This window comes from Dendrobates tinctorius, unplaced genomic scaffold (genome assembly GCF_039654945.1).
Source record: "Dendrobates tinctorius isolate UK_male_01 unplaced genomic scaffold, ASM3965494v1 ptg000070l, whole genome shotgun sequence".
Lineage (NCBI taxonomy): Eukaryota > Metazoa > Chordata > Amphibia > Anura > Dendrobatidae > Dendrobates > Dendrobates tinctorius.
In genome coordinates, this window is record NW_027361738.1 from 24,752,533 (window position 1) to 24,770,550 (window position 18,018).

At 47.4% G+C, this 18,018-nt stretch overlaps 1 protein-coding gene across 1 annotated transcript in view; it reads left to right on the top strand.

The window, feature by feature from the left end:
* Positions 1-18,018, top strand: part of DNAH11 (dynein axonemal heavy chain 11) — a 395,178-nt gene that overhangs the window by 115,371 nt on the left and 261,789 nt on the right. The window contains exons 23-24 of the mRNA XM_073581471.1: positions 330-413; positions 898-1,056. Coding sequence (XP_073437572.1) covers positions 330-413; positions 898-1,056 — 243 coding nt within the window. The remainder of the gene's footprint in view (positions 1-329; positions 414-897; positions 1,057-18,018) is intronic.

The following is an 18,018-nucleotide window of genomic DNA, read 5'->3' on the forward strand; positions in this document are numbered from 1 at the left end:
CTCATCATAATGCACAATTCCACCTGCGTTGGGGCCCCTTATCTCTTGGGCTCCTGTGCGGCTGCACAGCTTGCACCAATGATGCGTCCAGCCCTGATAGATTGGTTTTATTTTCTATGGACGACCCCTATAACATCTCTCTTTGTTGGTTACTGATACTGAAACATTGGTAGGTGTGAGCCAATATTCTGGGGTTTCAGTACTCGCTTTGCACGTCATAGGAGCTGACCGCTTCTGTGTAGGACTTGTATTGTTAGGATATTCCAGTTTTCAACGTTTTTACATGTCTTGATTGTCACTTTTTTCTGTCTGTTATATTTACTTCATAGAATAGTATTGCTGATTGGGTTAAAACGCAGTGGAAGCAGATTAATGTGGAACAGATGGACGTCGAGCTAAGAAGGTTTTCAAAGGCAAGTTCCGCAGCTGTTGCTTTTATGAAAAGCTTTGTTTTAATAAATTGTTCTGCAATACACTATTCAACAGTTTTAGGCTACAAAACAAACAAGTATGACTCTTTTTAGATCTGTCTTGGAGTCTCCATGGAAGATGTCAAAATACATACGGCATACATTATTTTAACCTGATGAGGCGGGTGTAGTTACCATGAAAATCCACGTCAGGATAGCTGTTTAGCTCTTTCTGAAAATGCAAATGTTGGGCCTTCAAAAAACAAATTGTGCAAATTTTTTTTTTTGTTTGTTTTTGAAACTCCATTTCAAAAATTAATTTTTAGTCCCAGCTACATGGGTTTAAAAATTGTCCCCAAAGTTGGACAACTGTTTTAAATGCATTTCTACTTGGGACCATATGACTTAAAATTAGAACTATTGCTAAGTCAAGCAGCATACGTCTTGTTTTCTTTTAAATGTTTTTTTATTCATTTTTTTCGTGCAGGAGCTCTTGTCTCTAGATAAGCAGGTTCGTCCATGGGATGCATATGTTGGCTTGGATATGACTGTGAAGAACCTTGTCACATCTTTACGAGCAGTGACTGACCTACAAAACCCAGCAATTAGGGAAAGACATTGGCACCAGCTAATGATTGCAACAAAGGTCAGTGTTATCTACCATGAGAATTGTAATTCTTCAACAGAACCTATTATCTGTTTCATGGTGTCCTAGCCTCTGGAAAAGCTTCTTCTTTGCAGAAAAACATGCTTTATTCTGAAATACTTTAGCGATTCAGAGAAAATGAGGTAGAAATGTCCACTGGGCAGGTCCCCGTTGGGCTTCTTCCAGCTTTCCAGCTTGGCTTGGTTTGATTTGCTGTTCTCCTCTAGTATGGAAATAGGGAAAGGTCTGTCAATCAAGTGAAGTTTATAGGGGCTTCCTGGGTAGGAAAGTTGGAGGGCACCGCACAGCAGGGACTTCTTCTTCTTGGTCCTTACGCTCTAAAACTATGTTTTCCATGATACCTTTCAGTTTTTGATAATGAACTTTGTCATAAGGAGGGAGGAACCTATTTTTTGTTTCATGCTGCCTGTGGTTTAGGGCAGCATAAAATTGCTAATAGGTTAATTTTTAATACCAAACATAGTATTTAAGATGTCATTATATAATTGACTACAACACCAAACAACAAATACTTCTTCCCACTTCCCTTCTTGAAGGATATTTTTATTAGACAAAGATGACGAAATACATATATAGTGATCAGTAGTGTTGAGCATTCCGATACTGCAAATATCGGGTATCGGCCAATATTTGCTGTATCAGAATTCCGATACCGAGTACCGATATTTTTTCAATATCGGATATCGGAATCGGAAGTTCCCATAATGCAAAGAGCCACTGCTGTGGCTCTGATTGGCTGCCGAAATGACATCATCATGATGCGCGGTCGGTGCGCATCATGATGCGCCGTCAGTTCGGGCCTTCCGGGGGGGTCTATGCCAACTGCCCGGGGTTCTGTACCGGCCTCCCGGTGGTCTGTGCCGACTGCCCGGGGGTCTGTGCGGACTGCCGGGGTTCTGTACCGGCCTGCCGGGGGGCTGTGCCGGCCTGCCGGTGGTCTGTACCGACTGTCCGGGGGTCTGTGCAGGCTGCGGGGGGTCTGTACCGGCCTGCCGGGGGGCTGTGCCGGCCTGCCGGTGGTCTGTACCGACTGTCCGGGGGTCTGAGCGGACTGCCGGGGGTCTGTACCGGCCTGCCGGGGGGCTGTGCCGGCCTGCCGGGGGGCTGTGCTGACTGTCCGGGGGTCTGTGCCGACTGCCCGGGGGTCTGTACCGGCCTGCCGGGGGTCTGTACCGGCCTGCCGGGGGGCTGTGCCGGCCTGCCGAGGGTCTGTATCGACTGTCCGGGGGTCTGAGCGGACTGCCGGGGGTCTGTGCCGGCCTGCCGGGGGTCTGTGTCGACTGTTCGGGGGTCTGTGCCGACTGCCCGGGGGTCTGTGCGGACTGCCGGGGGTCTGTACCGGCCTGCCGGGGGGATGTGCCGGCCTGCCGGTGGTCTGTACCGACTGTCCGGGGGTCTGTGCAGGCTGCGGGGGTCTGTACGGCCTGCCGGGGGGGCTGTGCCGACTGTCCGGGGGTCTGTGCAGGCTACGGGGGTCTGTACCGGCCTGCCGGGGGGCTGTGCCGACTGTCCGGGGGTCTGAGCGGACTGCCGGGGGTCTGTACCGGCCTGCCGGGGGGCTGTGCCGACTGTCCGGGGGTCTGTGCAGGCATCGTCCGATGGGACTACAAGTCCCATCGGGCGATGCCTGCTACCATGACGGTGATTGACACATTAGCCAATGATGGGACAGTAGTAGTCCCATCATCCGGCCTATGTGTTGAATGTAAAAAAAAAAAAAAAAAATACATACTACATACATACTACATACATACTACATACATGCTACATACATACATACTACATGCATGCAACATACATACTACATATACACCACATGCATGCAACATGCATACTACATATATACCACATATATACTACATGCATACTACATGCATGCAACATACATACAGTGGGGAAAAAAGTATTTAGTCAGTCAGCAATAGTGCAAGTTCCACCACTTAAAAAGATGAGAGGCGTCTGTAATTTACATCATAGGTAGACCTCAACTATGGGAGACAAACTGAGAAAAAAAAATCCAGAAAATCACATTGTCTGTTTTTTTTTCATTTTATTTGCATATTATGGTGGAAAATAAGTATTTGGTCAGAAACAAGCAATCAAGATTTCTGGCTCTCACAGACCTGTAACTTCTTCTTTAAGAGTCTCCTCTTTCCTCCACTCATTACCTGTAGTAATGGCACCTGTTTAAACTTGTTATCAGTATAAAAAGACACCTGTGCACACCCTCAAACAGTCTGACTCCAAACTCCACTATGGTGAAGACCAAAGAGCTGTCAAAGGACACCAGAAACAAAATTGTAGCCCTGCACCAGGCTGGGAAGACTGAATCTGCAATAGCCAACCAGCTTGGAGTGAAGAAATCAACTGTGGGAGCAATAATTAGAAAATGGAAGACATACAAGACCACTGATAATCTCCCTCGATCTGGAGCTCCACGCAAAATCCCACCCCGTGGGGTCAGAATGATCACAAGAACGGTAAGTAAAAATCCCAGAACCACGCGGGGGGACCTAGTGAATGAACTGCAGAGAGCTGGGACCAATGTAACAAGGCCTACCATAAGTAACACACTACGCCACCATGGACTCAGATCCTGCAGTGCCAGACGTGTCCCACTGCTTAAGCCTGTACATGTCCAGGCCCGTCTGAAGTTTGCTAGAGAGCATTTGGATGATCCAGAGGAGTTTTGGGAGAATGTCCTATGGTCTGATGAAACCAAACTGGAACTGTTTGGTAGAAACACAACTTGTCATGTTTGGAGGAAAAAGAATACTGAGTTGCATCCATCAAACACCATACCTACTGTAAAGCATGGTGGTGGAAACATCATGCTTTGGGGCTGTTTCTCTGCAAAGGGGCCAGGACGACTGATCCGGGTACATGAAAGAATGAATGGGGCCATGTATCGTGAGATTTTGAGTGCAAACCTCCTTCCATCAGCAAGGGCATTGAAGATGAAACGTGGCTGGGTCTTTCAACATGACAATGATCCAAAGCACACCGCCAGGGCAACGAAGGAGTGGCTTCGTAAGAAGCATTTCAAGGTCCTGGAGTGGCCTAGCCAGTCTCCAGATCTCAACCCTATAGAAAACCTTTGGAGGGAGTTGAAAGTCTGTGTTGCCAAGCGAAAAGCCAAAAACATCACTGCTCTAGAGGAGATCTGCATGGAGGAATGGGCCAACATACCAACAACAGTGTGTGGCAACCTTGTGAAGACTTACAGAAAACGTTTGACCTCTGTCATTGCCAACAAAGGATATATCACAAAGTATTGAGATGAAATTTTGTTTCTGACCAAATACTTATTTTCCACCATAATATGCAAATAAAATGAAAAAAAAACAGACAATGTGATTTTCTGGATTTTTTTTTCTCGGTTTGTCTCCCATAGTTGAGGTCTACCTATGATGTAAATTACAGACGCCTCTCATCTTTTTAAGTGGTGGAACTTGCACTATTGCTGACTGACTAAATACTTTTTTCCCCACTGTATACCACATGCATGCAACATGCATACTAAATATATACCACATATATACTACATGCATGCAACATACATATATACTACATGCATGCAACATGCATACTACATATATACAACATATATACTACATATATACCACATGCATGCAACATACATACATACTATTGGTGTTGAGAATTCCGATACTGCAAATATCAGGTATCGGCCGATATTCGCTGTATCGGAATTCCGATACCGAGTACCGATATTTTTTCAATATCGGATATCGGAATCGGAAGTTCCCATAATGCAAAGAGCCACTGCTGTGGCTCTGATTGGCTGCCGAAATGACGTCATAATGATGCGCGGTCTGTGCGCATCATGATGCGCCGTCAGTTCGGGCCTTCCGGGGGGTCTATGCCGGCCTGCCGGGGGTCTGTGCCGACTGCCCGGGGGTCTGTGCGGACTGCCGGGGGTCTGTGCCGGCCTGCCTGTGGTCTGTACCGACTGTCCGGGGGTCTGTGCAGGCTGCGGGGGGTCTGTACCGGCCTGCCGGGGGGCTGTGCCGGCCTGCCGGTGGTCTGTACCGACTGTCCGGGGGTCTGAGCGGACTGCCGGGGGTCTGTACCGGCCTGCCGGGGGGCTGTGCCGGCCTGCCGGGGGTCTGTACCGACTGTCCGGGGGTCTGTGCAGGCTGCGGGGGTCTGTGCCAGCCTGCCGGTGGTCTGTACTGACTGTCCGGGGGTCTGAGAGGACTGCCGGGGGTCTGTACCGGCCTGCCGGGGGGCTGTGCCGACTGCCCGGGGCTCTGTACCGGCCTGCCGGTGGTCTGTACCGACTGTCCGGGGGTCTGTGCAGGCTGCGGGGGTCTGTACCGGCCTGCCGGGGGGGCTGTGCCGGCCTGCCGGTGGTCTATACCGACTGTCCGGGGGTCTGAACAGGCTGCGGGGGTCTGTGCAGGATCGTCCGATGGGACTACAAGTCCCATTGGGCGATGCCTGCTACCATGACGGTGATTGACACATTAGCCAATGATGGGACAGTATTAGTCCCATCATCCGGCCTATGTGTTGAATGTAAAAAATAAAAATGAAAAAAATACATACTTCATACATACTACATGCTACATACATACTACATACATGCTACATACATACTACATGCATGCAACATACATACTACATATATACCACATGCATGCAACATGCACACTACATATATACCACATATATACTACATGCATGTAACATACATATATACTACATGCAACATGCATACTACATGCATGCAACATACATACTACATATATACCACATGCATGCAACATGCATACTACATATATACCACATATATACTACATACATGCAACATACATACAACATATATACTGCATGCAACATGCATACTACATATATACTACATGCATGCAACATACATACTACATATATACCACATGCATGCAACATGCAAACTACATATGTACCACATGTATACTATATATATACCACATGCATGAAACATACATATATACAACATATATACTACATGCAACATACATACTACATATATACTACATGCATGCAACATACATATATACTACATATATACTACATGCAACATACATACTACATATATACTACATGCATGCAACATATATATATACTACATGCATACTACATATATACTACATGCATGCAACATACATACTACATATATACCACATGCATGCAACATGCATACTACATATATACCACATATATACTACATGCATGCAACATACATATATACTACATACAATACATTCATACAATACATACATATAGACATACAGTACATATAACATAGAGTACATACTCACCATCACTTGTCACTTTGATCCCCGAAGCCATTGTCATATGTGGAATAAATATTAAAATAACAAAGCACCAATATACTCACCCCTGATCTGCAGAAGTCCACGAGTGTCCCACGACGATCTTGCGTGGAGAACAGCAGCATCAGCTGATGCTACCGTTCTCTACGGGCTCCAGGAAATCAGTGTCGGGAGGTAGGTATCCTTCCGCCTTGCATTCCTCCGCCACTGTAAAAAAAAAAAAGTCCCTAGTCTCACTTTATGGCAAGAGCTGCGTGGGAAATTTCTCACACAGCAATGCCATAAAATGAGACTAGGGACTTTTTTTTTGTTTTTTACAGTGGCGGAGGAATACAGGGCGGAAGGATACCTACCTCCCGACACTGGTTTCCTGGAGCCCGTAGAGAATGGTAGCATCAGCTGATGCTGCTGTTCTCCACGCAAGATCGTCGTGGGACACTCGTGGACTTCTGCGGATCAGGGGTGAGTATATTGGTGCTTTGTTATTTTAATATTTATTCCATAGATTACAATGGCTTTGGGGATCAAAGTGACAAGTGATGGTGAGTATGTACTCTATGTTATATGTACTGTATGTCTATATGTATGTATTGTATGAATGTATTGTATGTAGTATATATGTATGCTGCATGCATGTAGTATATATGTATGCTGCATGCATGTAGTATATATGTAGTATGCATGTTGCATGCATGTGGTATATAGTATGTATGTTGCATGCATGTAGTATATATGTAGTATGCATGTTGCATGCATGTGGTATATATGTAGTATGTATGTTGCATGTAGTATATATGTATTATATATGTATGTTGCATGCATGTAGTATATATGTGGTATATATGTAGTATATATGTATGTTGCATGCATGTAGTATATATGTGGTGTATATATATAGTATGCATGTTGCATGCATGTGGTATATATGTAGTATGTATGTTGCATGCATGTAGTATGCATGTTGCATGTAGTATATATGTATGTTGCATGCATGTGGTGTATATGTGGTATATATGTAGTATGCATGTTGCATGCATGTAGTATATATGTAGTATGCATGTTGCATGCATGTAGTATATATGTTGTATGTATGTATGTTGCATGCATGTAGTATATATGTGGTATATACAGTCATATGTTAAAGTTTGGGCACCCCTATTAATGTTAACCTTTTTTCTTTATAACAATTTTGGTTTTTGCAACAGCTATTTCAGTTTCATATATCTAATAACTGATGGACTCAGTTATATTTCTGGATTCAAATGAGGTTTATTGTACTAACAGAAAAAGTGCAGTCTGCATTTTAACAAAATTTGACCAGTGCAAAAGTATGGGCACCTCAACATAAAAGTGACATTAATATTTCATAGATCCTCCTTTTGCAAAAATAACAGCCTCTAGTCACTTCCTGTAGCTATTAATGAGTTCCTGGATCCTGGATGAAGGTATTTGTGACCATTCCTGTTTACAAAACAATTCCAGTTCAGTTAAGTTTGATGGTCGCCGAGCATGGACAGCCCGCTTCAAATCATCCCACAGATGTTCAATGATATTCAGGTCTGGGGACTGGGATGGCCATTCCAGAACATTGTAATTGTTCCTCTGCATGAATGCCTGAGTAGATTTGGAGCGGTGTTTTGGATCATTGTCTTGCTGAAATATCAATCCCCTGCGTAACTTCAACTTCGTCACTAATTCTTGCACATTATTGTCAAGAATCTGCTGATACTGAGTTGAATCCATGCGACCCTCAACTTTAACAAGATTCCCGATGCCGGCATTGGCCACACAGCCCCAAAGCATGATGGAACCTCCACCAAATTTTACTGTGGGTGGCAAGTGTTTTTCTTGGAATGCTGTGTTTTTTAGCCTCCATGCATAACGCCTTTTTGTATGACCAAACAACTCAATCTTTGTTTCATCAGTCCACAGGACCTTCTTCCAAAATGTAACTGGCTTGTCCAAATGTGCTTTTGCATACCTCAGGAGACTCTGTTTGTGGCGTGCTTGCAGAAACGGCTTCTTTCGCATCACTCTCCCATACAACTTCTCCTTGTGCAAAGTGCGCTGTATTGTTGACCGATGCACAGTGACACCATCTGCAGCAAGATAATGCTGCAGGTCTTTGGAGGTGGTCTGTGGATTGTCCTTGACTGTTCTCACCATTCTTCTTCTCTGCCTTTCGGATATTTTTCTTGGCCTGCCACTTCTGGGCTTAACAAGAACTGTACCTGTGTTCTTCCATTTCCTTACTATGTTCCTCACAGTGGAAACTGACATGTTAAATCTCTGAAACAACTTTTTGTATCCTTCCCCTGAAAAGCTATGTTGAATAATCTTTGTTTTCAGATCATTTGAGAGTTGTTTTGAGGAGCCCATGATGCCACTCTTCGTAGGAGAATCAAATAGGAGAACTACTTGCAAGTGGCCACCTTTTCTCATGATTGGATACACCTGGCTATGAAGTTCAAAGCTCAATGAGGTTACAAAACCAATTTAGTGCTTCAGGAAGTCAGAAAAAAGTAGTTAGGAGTGTTCAAATCAAGAAAATGATAAGGGTGCCCATACTTTTGCACCGGTCAAATTTTGTTAAAATGCAGATTGCACAGTTTCTGTTAGTACAATAAACCTCATTTGAATCCAGAAATATAACTGAGTCCATCAGTTATTAGATATATGAAACTGAAATAGCTGTTGCAAAAACCAAAATTGTTATAAAGAAAAAAGGTTAACATTAATAGAGGTGCCCAAACTTGAACATATGACTGTATGTAGTATGCATGTTGCATGCATGTAGTATATATGTTGTATATATGTATGTTGCATGCATGTAGTATATATGTGGTATATATGTAGTATGCATGTTGCATGCATGTGGTATATATGTAGTATGTATGTATGTTGCATGCATGTAGTATATATGTAGCATGTATGTAGTATGTATGTAGCATGTAGTATGTATGTAGTATGTATTTTTTTTTTTTTTTTTTTACATTCAACACATAGGCCGGATGATGGGGCTACTACTGTCCCATCATTGGCTAATGTGTCAATCACCGTCATGGTAGCAGGCATCGCCGTAGTCCCATCGGACGATCCTGCACAGACCCCCGCAGCCTGCTCAGACCCCCGGACAGTCGGTATAGACCACCGGCAGGCCGCACAGCCCCCTGGCAGGCCGGTACAGACCCCCGCAGCCTGCACAGACCCCCGGACAGTCGGTACAGACCACCGGCAGGCCGGTACAGAGCCCCGGACAGTCGGCACAGCCCCCCGGCAGGCCGGTACAGACCCCCGGCAGTCCGCTCAGACCCCCGGACAGTCGGTACAGACCACCGGCAGGCCGGCACAGCCCCCCGGCAGGCCGGTACAGACCCCCGGCAGTCCGCTCAGACCCCCGGACAGTCGGTACAGACCACCGGCAGGCCGGCACAGCCCCCCGGCAGGCCGGTACAGACCCCCGCAGCCTGCACAGACCGCCGGACAGTCGGTACAGACCACCGGCAGGCCGGCACAGCCCCCCGGCAGGCCGGTACAGACCCCCGGCAGTCCGCTCAGACCCCCGGACAGTCGGTACAGACCACCGGCAGGCCGGCACAGCCCCCCGGCAGGCCGGTACAGACCCCCGGCAGTCCGCTCAGACCCCCGGACAGTCGGTACAGACCACCGGCAGGCCGGCACAGCCCCCCGGCAGGCCGGTACAGACCCCCGGACAGTCGGTACAGACCACCGGCAGGCCGGCACAGCCCCCCGGCAGGCCGGTACCGACCCCCGGCAGGCCGGTACAGACCCCCGGCAGTCCGCTCAGACCCCCGGGCAGTCGGTACAGACCACCGGCAGGCCGGCACAGCCCCCCGGCAGGCCGGTACAGACCCCCACAGCCTGCACAGACCCCCGGACAGTCGGTACAGACCACCGGCAGGCCGGCACAGCCCCCCCGGCAGGCCGGTACAGACCTCCGGGCAGTCGGCACAGACCCCCGGACAGTCGGCACAGCCCCCCGGCAGGCCGGCACAGCCCCTCGGCAGGCCGGTACAGACCCCCGGCAGTCCGCTCAGACCCCCGGACAGTCGGTACAGACCACTGGCAGGCCGGCACAGCCCCCCGGCAGGCCGGTACAGACCCCCGCACAGTCGGTACAGACCACCAGCAGGCCGGCACAGACCCCCGGCAGGCCGGTACAGACCCCCGGCAGTCCGCTCAGACCCCCGGACAGTCGGTACAGACCACCGGCAGGTCGGCACAGCCCCCCGGCAGGCCGGTACAGACCCCCGGCAGTCCGCTCAGACCCCCGGACAGTCGGTACAGACCACCGGCAGGCCGGCACAGCCCCCCGGCAGGCCGGTACAGACCCCCACAGCCTGCACAGACCCCCGGACAGTCGGTACAGACCACCGGCAGGCCGGCACAGCCCCCCCGGCAGGCTGGTACAGACCCCCGGGCAGTCGGCACAGCCCCCCGGACAGTCGGCACAGCCCCCCGGCAGGCCGGCACAGCCCCCCGGCAGGCCGGTACAGACCCCCGGCAGTCCGCTCAGACCCCCGCAGCCTGCACAGACCCCCGGACAGTCGATACAGACCCCCGGCAGGCCGGTACAGACCCCCGGGCAGTCGTCGTAGACCCCCCGGAAGGCCCGAACTGACGGCGCATCATGATGCGCACAGACCGCGCATCATGATGACGTCATTTCGGCAGCCAATCAGAGCCACAGCAGTGGCTCTTTGCATTATGGGAACTTCCGATTCCGATATCCGATATTGAAAAAATAGCGGTGCTCGGTATCGGAATTCCGATACAGCGAATATCGGCCGATACCCGATATTTGCAGTATCGGAATACTCAACACTAGTAGTATGTATGTATGTTGCATGCATGTGGTATATATGTTGCATGCATGTAGTATATATGTAGTATGCATGTTGCATGTAGTATATGTATGTTGCATGCATGTAGTATATATGTATGTTGCATGCATGTAGTACAGTCATGGCCAAAAGTTTTGAGAATGACACAAATATTAATTTTTACAAAGTCTACTGCTTCATTTTTTCTAATGGCAATTTGCATATACTCCAGAATGTAATAAAGAGTGATCAGCTTAACAGAAATTACTTGCAAAGTCAATATTTGCCTAGAAAATGAACTTTATCCCCCAAAACACATTTCAACATCATTGCAGCCCTGCCTTAAAAGGACCAGCTAACATCGTTTCAGTGATTGCTCCATTAACACAGGTGTGGGTGTTGATGAGGACAGGGCTGGATATCAATCTGTCATGATTAAGTAAGAATGACACCACTGGACACTTTAAAAGGAGGCTGGTGCTTGGCATCATTGTTTCTCTTCTGTTAACCATGGTTATCTCTAAAGAAACACGTGCAGTCATCATTGCACTGCACAAAAATGGCCTAACAGGGAAGAGTATAGCAGCTAGAAAGATTGCACCTCGGTCAACAATCTATCGCATCATCAAGAACTTCAACGAGAGAGGTTCCCTTGTTGCCAAAAAGGCTCCAGGGCGCCCAAGAAAGACCAGCAAGCGCCAGGACCGTCTCTTAAAAGTGTTTCAGCTGTGGGATCGGGCTACCAGCAGTGCAGAGCTTGCTCAGGAATGGCAGCAGGCAGCTGTGAGTGCATCTGCACGCACTGTGAGGCGGAGACTCTTAGAGCAAGGCCTGGTCTCAAGGAGGGCAGCAAAGAAGCCACTTCTCTCCAGGAAAAACATCATGGATAGACTGATATTCTGCAAGAGGTACAGGGAGTGGACTGCTGAGGACTGGGGTAAAGTCATTTTCTCTGATGAATCCCCTTTTCGATTGTTTGGGACATCTGGAAAACGGCTTATTCGGAGAAGACCAGGTGAGCGCTACCACCCGTCTTGTCTCATGCCAACTGTCAAGCATCCTGAAACCATTCATGTGTGGGGTTGCTTCTCAGCCAAGGGAATGGGCTCTCTCTCAGTCTTGCCTAAAAACACAGCCATGAATTAAGAATGGTACCAGAATGTCCTCCAAGAGCAACTTCTCCCAACCGTCCAAGAGCAGTTTGGCGATCAACAATGCCTTTTTCAACATGATGGAGCACCTTGCCATAAAGCAAAGGTGATAACTAAATGGCTCAGGGAACAAAACATAGAGATTTTGGGACCATGGCCTGGAATCTCCCCAGATCTTAATCCCATTGAGAACTTGTGGTCAATCATCAAGAGACGGGTGGACAAACAAAAACCTTCAAATTCAGACAAAATAAAAGCATTGATTTTGCAAGAATGGACTGCTATCAGTCAGGATTTGATCCAGATGTTGATTGAGAGCATGCCGGAGAGAATTGCTGAGGTCCTGAAGAAGAAGGGTCAACACTGCAAATATTGACTTGCTGCATTAACTCATTCTAACTGTCAATATAACCTTTTGTTACTCATAATATGATTGCAATTATATTTCTGTATGTGATAAAAACATCTGACAAACACACATAAAAACCAGAGGCCAGCAGATCATGTGAAAATATAATATTTGTGTCATTCTCAAAACTTTTGGCCATGACTGTATATATGTAGTATGCATGTTGCATGCATGTGGTATATATGTAGTATGTATGTTGCATGCATGTAGTATATATGTAGTATGCATGTTGTATATATGTAGTATGCATGTTGCATGTAGTATATATGTATGTTGCATGCATGTAGTATATATGTGGTATATATGTAGTATGCATGTTGCATGCATGTAGTATATATGTAGTATGTATGTTGCATGCATGTAGTATATATGTAGTATGTATGTTGCATGCAGTATATATGTTGTATATATGCATGTTGCATGCATGTGGTATATATGTTGTATGTATGTATGTTGCATGCATGTAGTATATATGTAGTATGCATGTTGCATGTAGTATATATGTAGTATGTATGTTACATGCATGTAGTATACACTCACTGGCCACTTTATTAGGTACACCTGTCCAACTGTGTGTTAAGACTTAATTTCTAATCAGCCAATCACATGGCGGCAACTCAGTGCATTTAGGCATGTAGACATGGTCAAGACAATCTCCTGCAGTTCAAACCGAGCATCAGTATGGGGAAGAAAGGTGATTTGAGTGCCTTTGAACGTGGCATGATTGTTGGTGCCAGAAGGGCTGGTCTGAGAATTTCAGAAACTGCTGATCTACTGGGATTTTCACGCACAACCATCTCTAGGGTTTACAGAGAATGGTCCGAAAAAGAAAAAAAATCCAGTGAGCGGCAGTTCTGTGGCCGGAAATGCCATGTTGATGCCAGAGGTCAGAGGAGAATGGGCAGACTGGTTCGAGCTGATAGAAAGGCAACAGTGACTCAAATTGCCACCCGTTACAACCAAGGTAGGCAGAAGAGCATCTCTGAACGCACAGTGCGTCGAACTTTGAGGCAGATGGGCTACAGCAGCAGAAGACCACACTGGGTACCACTCCTCTCAGCTAAGAACAGGAAACTGAGGCTACAATTTGCACAAGCTCATCGAAATTGGACAGTAGAAGATTGGAAAAATGTTGCCTGGTCTGATGAGTCTCGATTTCTGCTGCGACATTCGGATGGTAGGGTCAGAATTTGGCGTAAACAACATGAAAGCATGGATCCATCCTGCCTTGTATCAACGGTTCAGGCTGGTGGTGGTGGTGTCATGGTGTGGGGAATTTTTTCTGGGCACTCTTTGGGCCCCTTGGTACCAATTGAGCATCGTTGCAACGCCACAGCCTACCTGAGTATTGTTGCTGACCATGTCCATCCCTTTATGACCACAATGTACCCAACATCTGATGGCTACTTTCAGCAGGATAATGCGCCATGTCATAAAGCTCGAATCATCTCAGATTGGTTTCTTGAACATGACAATGAGTTTACTGTACTCAAATGGCCTCCTCAGTCACCAGATCTCAATCCAATAGAGCATCTTTGGGATGTGGTGGAACGGGAGATTCGCATCAGGGATGTGCAGCCGACAAATCTGCGCCAACTGTGTGATGCCATCATGTCAATATGGTCCAAAATCTCTGAGGAATGCTTCCAGCACCTTGTTGAATCTCTGCCACGAAGAATTGAGGCAGTTCTGAAGGCAAAAGGGGGTCCAACCCCTTACTAGCATGGTGTACCTAATAAAGTGGCCAGTGAGTGTATATGTAGTATGTATTTTGCATGTAGTATAAATGTTGTATATATGCATGTTGCATGCATGTGGTATATATGTAGTATGTATGTATGTTGCATGCAGGTGGTATATATGTAGTATGTATGTATGTAGTATGTATGTAGCATGTAGTATGTATGTAGTATGTATTTTTTTTTTTTTTTGTACATTCAACACATTAGCCGGATGATGGGACTACTACTGTCCCATCATTGGCTAATGTGTCAATCACCGTCATGGTAGCAGGCATCACCCGATGGGACTTGTAGTCCCATCGGACGATCCTGCTCAGACCCCCGCAGCCTGCACAGACCCCTGGACAGTTGGCACAGACCACCGGCAGGCCAGCACAGCCCCCCGGCAGGCCGGTACAGACCCCCGCAGCCTGCACAGACACCCGGACAGTCGGTGCAGACCACCAGCAGGCCGGCACAGACCCCCGGCAGTCGGCACAGACCCCCGGAAGGTCCGTACACCCCCCCGAGAGGCTGTACAAGGACAGAAAAGGGTTTTTCTTATTCCGATACCGGAAGTCCCATAGACTTGAATGGGACTTCCGGTATCGGAATCGGCGATACCCGATACTTTTTTCGTATCGGGCCGATACCATCCGATCCAATATTTTAGGGTATCGGATGGTATCGCTCAACACTAGTGATCAGCTATAACCTTATTACCAGCTACTTAATATTTTGTATGTTTCCCTCATGCACTAAAATTGCACAGAGCCAATGAAGTGTTGACTCCATCAGATCTCTGAAGATGTCAATCATGTGGTGGCACCAAACTTTAGCAACACACTTTTTAAGTCCTATACGTTGGAAAGTGGAGCCTTCTTGGATCTGGCTTCGATACAGCATATCCTTATTAGTAGAGTTGAGCGAAACGGGTCGAAAAAATTCAAAAGTCGCCGACTTTTGGCAAAGTCGGGTTTCATGAAACGAAACCCGACCCTAGGATGAGGTCGGCCACGAGGTCGGCGACTTACGCGCCAAAGTCGCGTTTCAAAAGTTTGTTTTGCGCTCTTTTTCAGCCAATCAGGATCCACGGACACTGTGGGCAACGTGATGACATAGGCACGGGTCACCACCATCTTTCAGAAGGGCATGCAAGTGATTGGCTTGCTTTGGTGGTCGTCACAGGGGGTATAAAAGGGCGTGCACGCCGACCGCCATCTTACTTCTGCCGATCTTAGTATAGGGAGAGGTTGCTGCTGATTCTGTAGGGAGAGCGTTAGGCAGGGAAGAAGACAAAAAAACTGCTTCTGCTGCTAGCGATTTGGCCTGCACAACACACAAGTCACTGTGTGTGCAGTGCAAGGGGAAGCTATATTGTGGTGTATCAGTGGTGTTGGTTGTTGGGCTGCCTTCTAAGGCTTCCTGACACGCTGGCATTGCTGTTTACCCACTGCTCCGCAAAATGCTTTTTTAAAAGCAATCCAATCTCCCTTATCCTCTCGTCACTTTGGTCACAGGCAGCTGTGCCATCGAGCGTGTCACATAGCGCTCAGATATCAGTGGGCCGCACACAATCCACAAGTGTCCAGTGTCCAAAAGTGTACGCAGAGATTCAAAATCTCCATTATCCTCTCGTCACTTTGGTCACAGGCAGCTGTGCCATCGAGCGTGTCACATAGCGCTCAGATATCAGTGGGCCGCACACAATCCACAAGTGTCCACTGTCCACAAGTGTACGCAGAGATTCAAAATCTCCATTATCCTCTCGTCACTTTGGTCACAGGCAGCTGTGCCATCGAGCGTGTCACATAGCGCTCAGATATCAGTGGGCCGCACACAATCCACAAGTGTCCAGTGTCCAAAAGTGTACGCAGAGATTCAAAATCTCCATTATCCTCTCGTCACTTTGGTCACAGGCAGCTGTGCCATCGAGCGTGTCACATAGCGCTCAGATATCAGTGGGCCGCACACAATCCACAAGTGTCCACTGTCCACAAGTGTACGCAGAGATTCAAAATCTCCATTATCCTCTCGTCACTTTGGTCACAGGCAGCTGTGCCATCGAGCGTGTCACATAGCGCTCAGATATCAGTGGGCCGCACACAATCCACAAGTGTCCACTGTCCACAAGTGTACGCAGAGATTCAAAATCTCCATTATCCTCTCGTCACTTTGGTCACAGGCAGCTGTGCCATCGAGCGTGTCACATAGCGCTCAGATATCAGTGGGCCACACACAATCCACAAGTGTCCACTGTCCACAAGTGTACGCAGAGATTCAAAATCTCCATTATCCTCTCGTCACTTTGGTCACAGGCAGCTGTGCCATCGAGTGTGTCACATAGCGCTCAGATATCAGTGGGCCGCACACAATCCACAAGTGTCCACTGTCCACAAGTGTACGCAGAGATTCAAAATCTCCATTATCCTCTCGTCACTTTGGTCACAGGCAGCTGTGCCATCGAGCGTGTCACATAGCGCTCAGATATCAGTGGGCCGCACACAATCCACAAGTGTCCACTGTCCACAAGTGTACGCAGAGATTCAAAATCTCCATTATCCTCTCGTCACTTTGGTCACAGGCAGCTGTGCCATCGAGCGTGTCACATAGCGCTCAGATATCAGTGGGCCGCACACAATCCACAAGTGTCCAGTGTCCAAAAGTGTACGCAGAGATTCAAAATCTCCATTATCCTCTCGTCACTTTGGTCACAGGCAGCTGTGCCATCGAGCGTGTCACATAGCGCTCAGATATCAGTGGGCCGCACACAATCCACAAGTGTCCACTGTCCACAAGTGTGTGCAGAAATTCTAAAACTCCCCTGTCCTATAGACACCTTGTACCTTGTTTTACATTTTTATATAGTTTGTTGGATTTTGTCTACATTTCTACCAAAAATGAGGAAGGCTGGTGGAAGAGGCCGTGGAATTGGGCGGGGGTTGGCAGCTGGTAATGATGGTGTTGGTGGTGGATCTGATGGTAGTGGCAAGAGCAAAATAGGACCAAATGCAGGAGGTGCTGACCCTGCGTCATCGTCTGTCTACATAAGGCCTCGAACGCTTAGTTTTCTAGGAGTTGGCAAACCGCTTTTAAAGGCAGAGCATCAGGAAAAAGTTTTGTCTTACATTGCTGACTCAGCCTCCAGCTCTATCGCCTCCTCTTCTTCAGTTGTAAAAAGTAAAAGCACTGAGTCGTCATTGGAGGCTCATGTTCATGAACCACACCTTTCCTTGTGTCCTTCACCCCAACCAAGATTGAAGGATGACGCAGGCCATACTACTGATTACTCCATGGAGCTGTTTTCACATACCATGCCTGGATTATCAAGTCAAATGGTGAATTACCCAGGCCAAGATGAATCTGACATGGAGTGCACTGATGCACAGCCGCTGATGGATGATTCTGCTGGTACATTCACTCAGAGCACTACATTGTCCTCGCAGTGTACAGAGCCAGATTTTGACCCTGATGAGA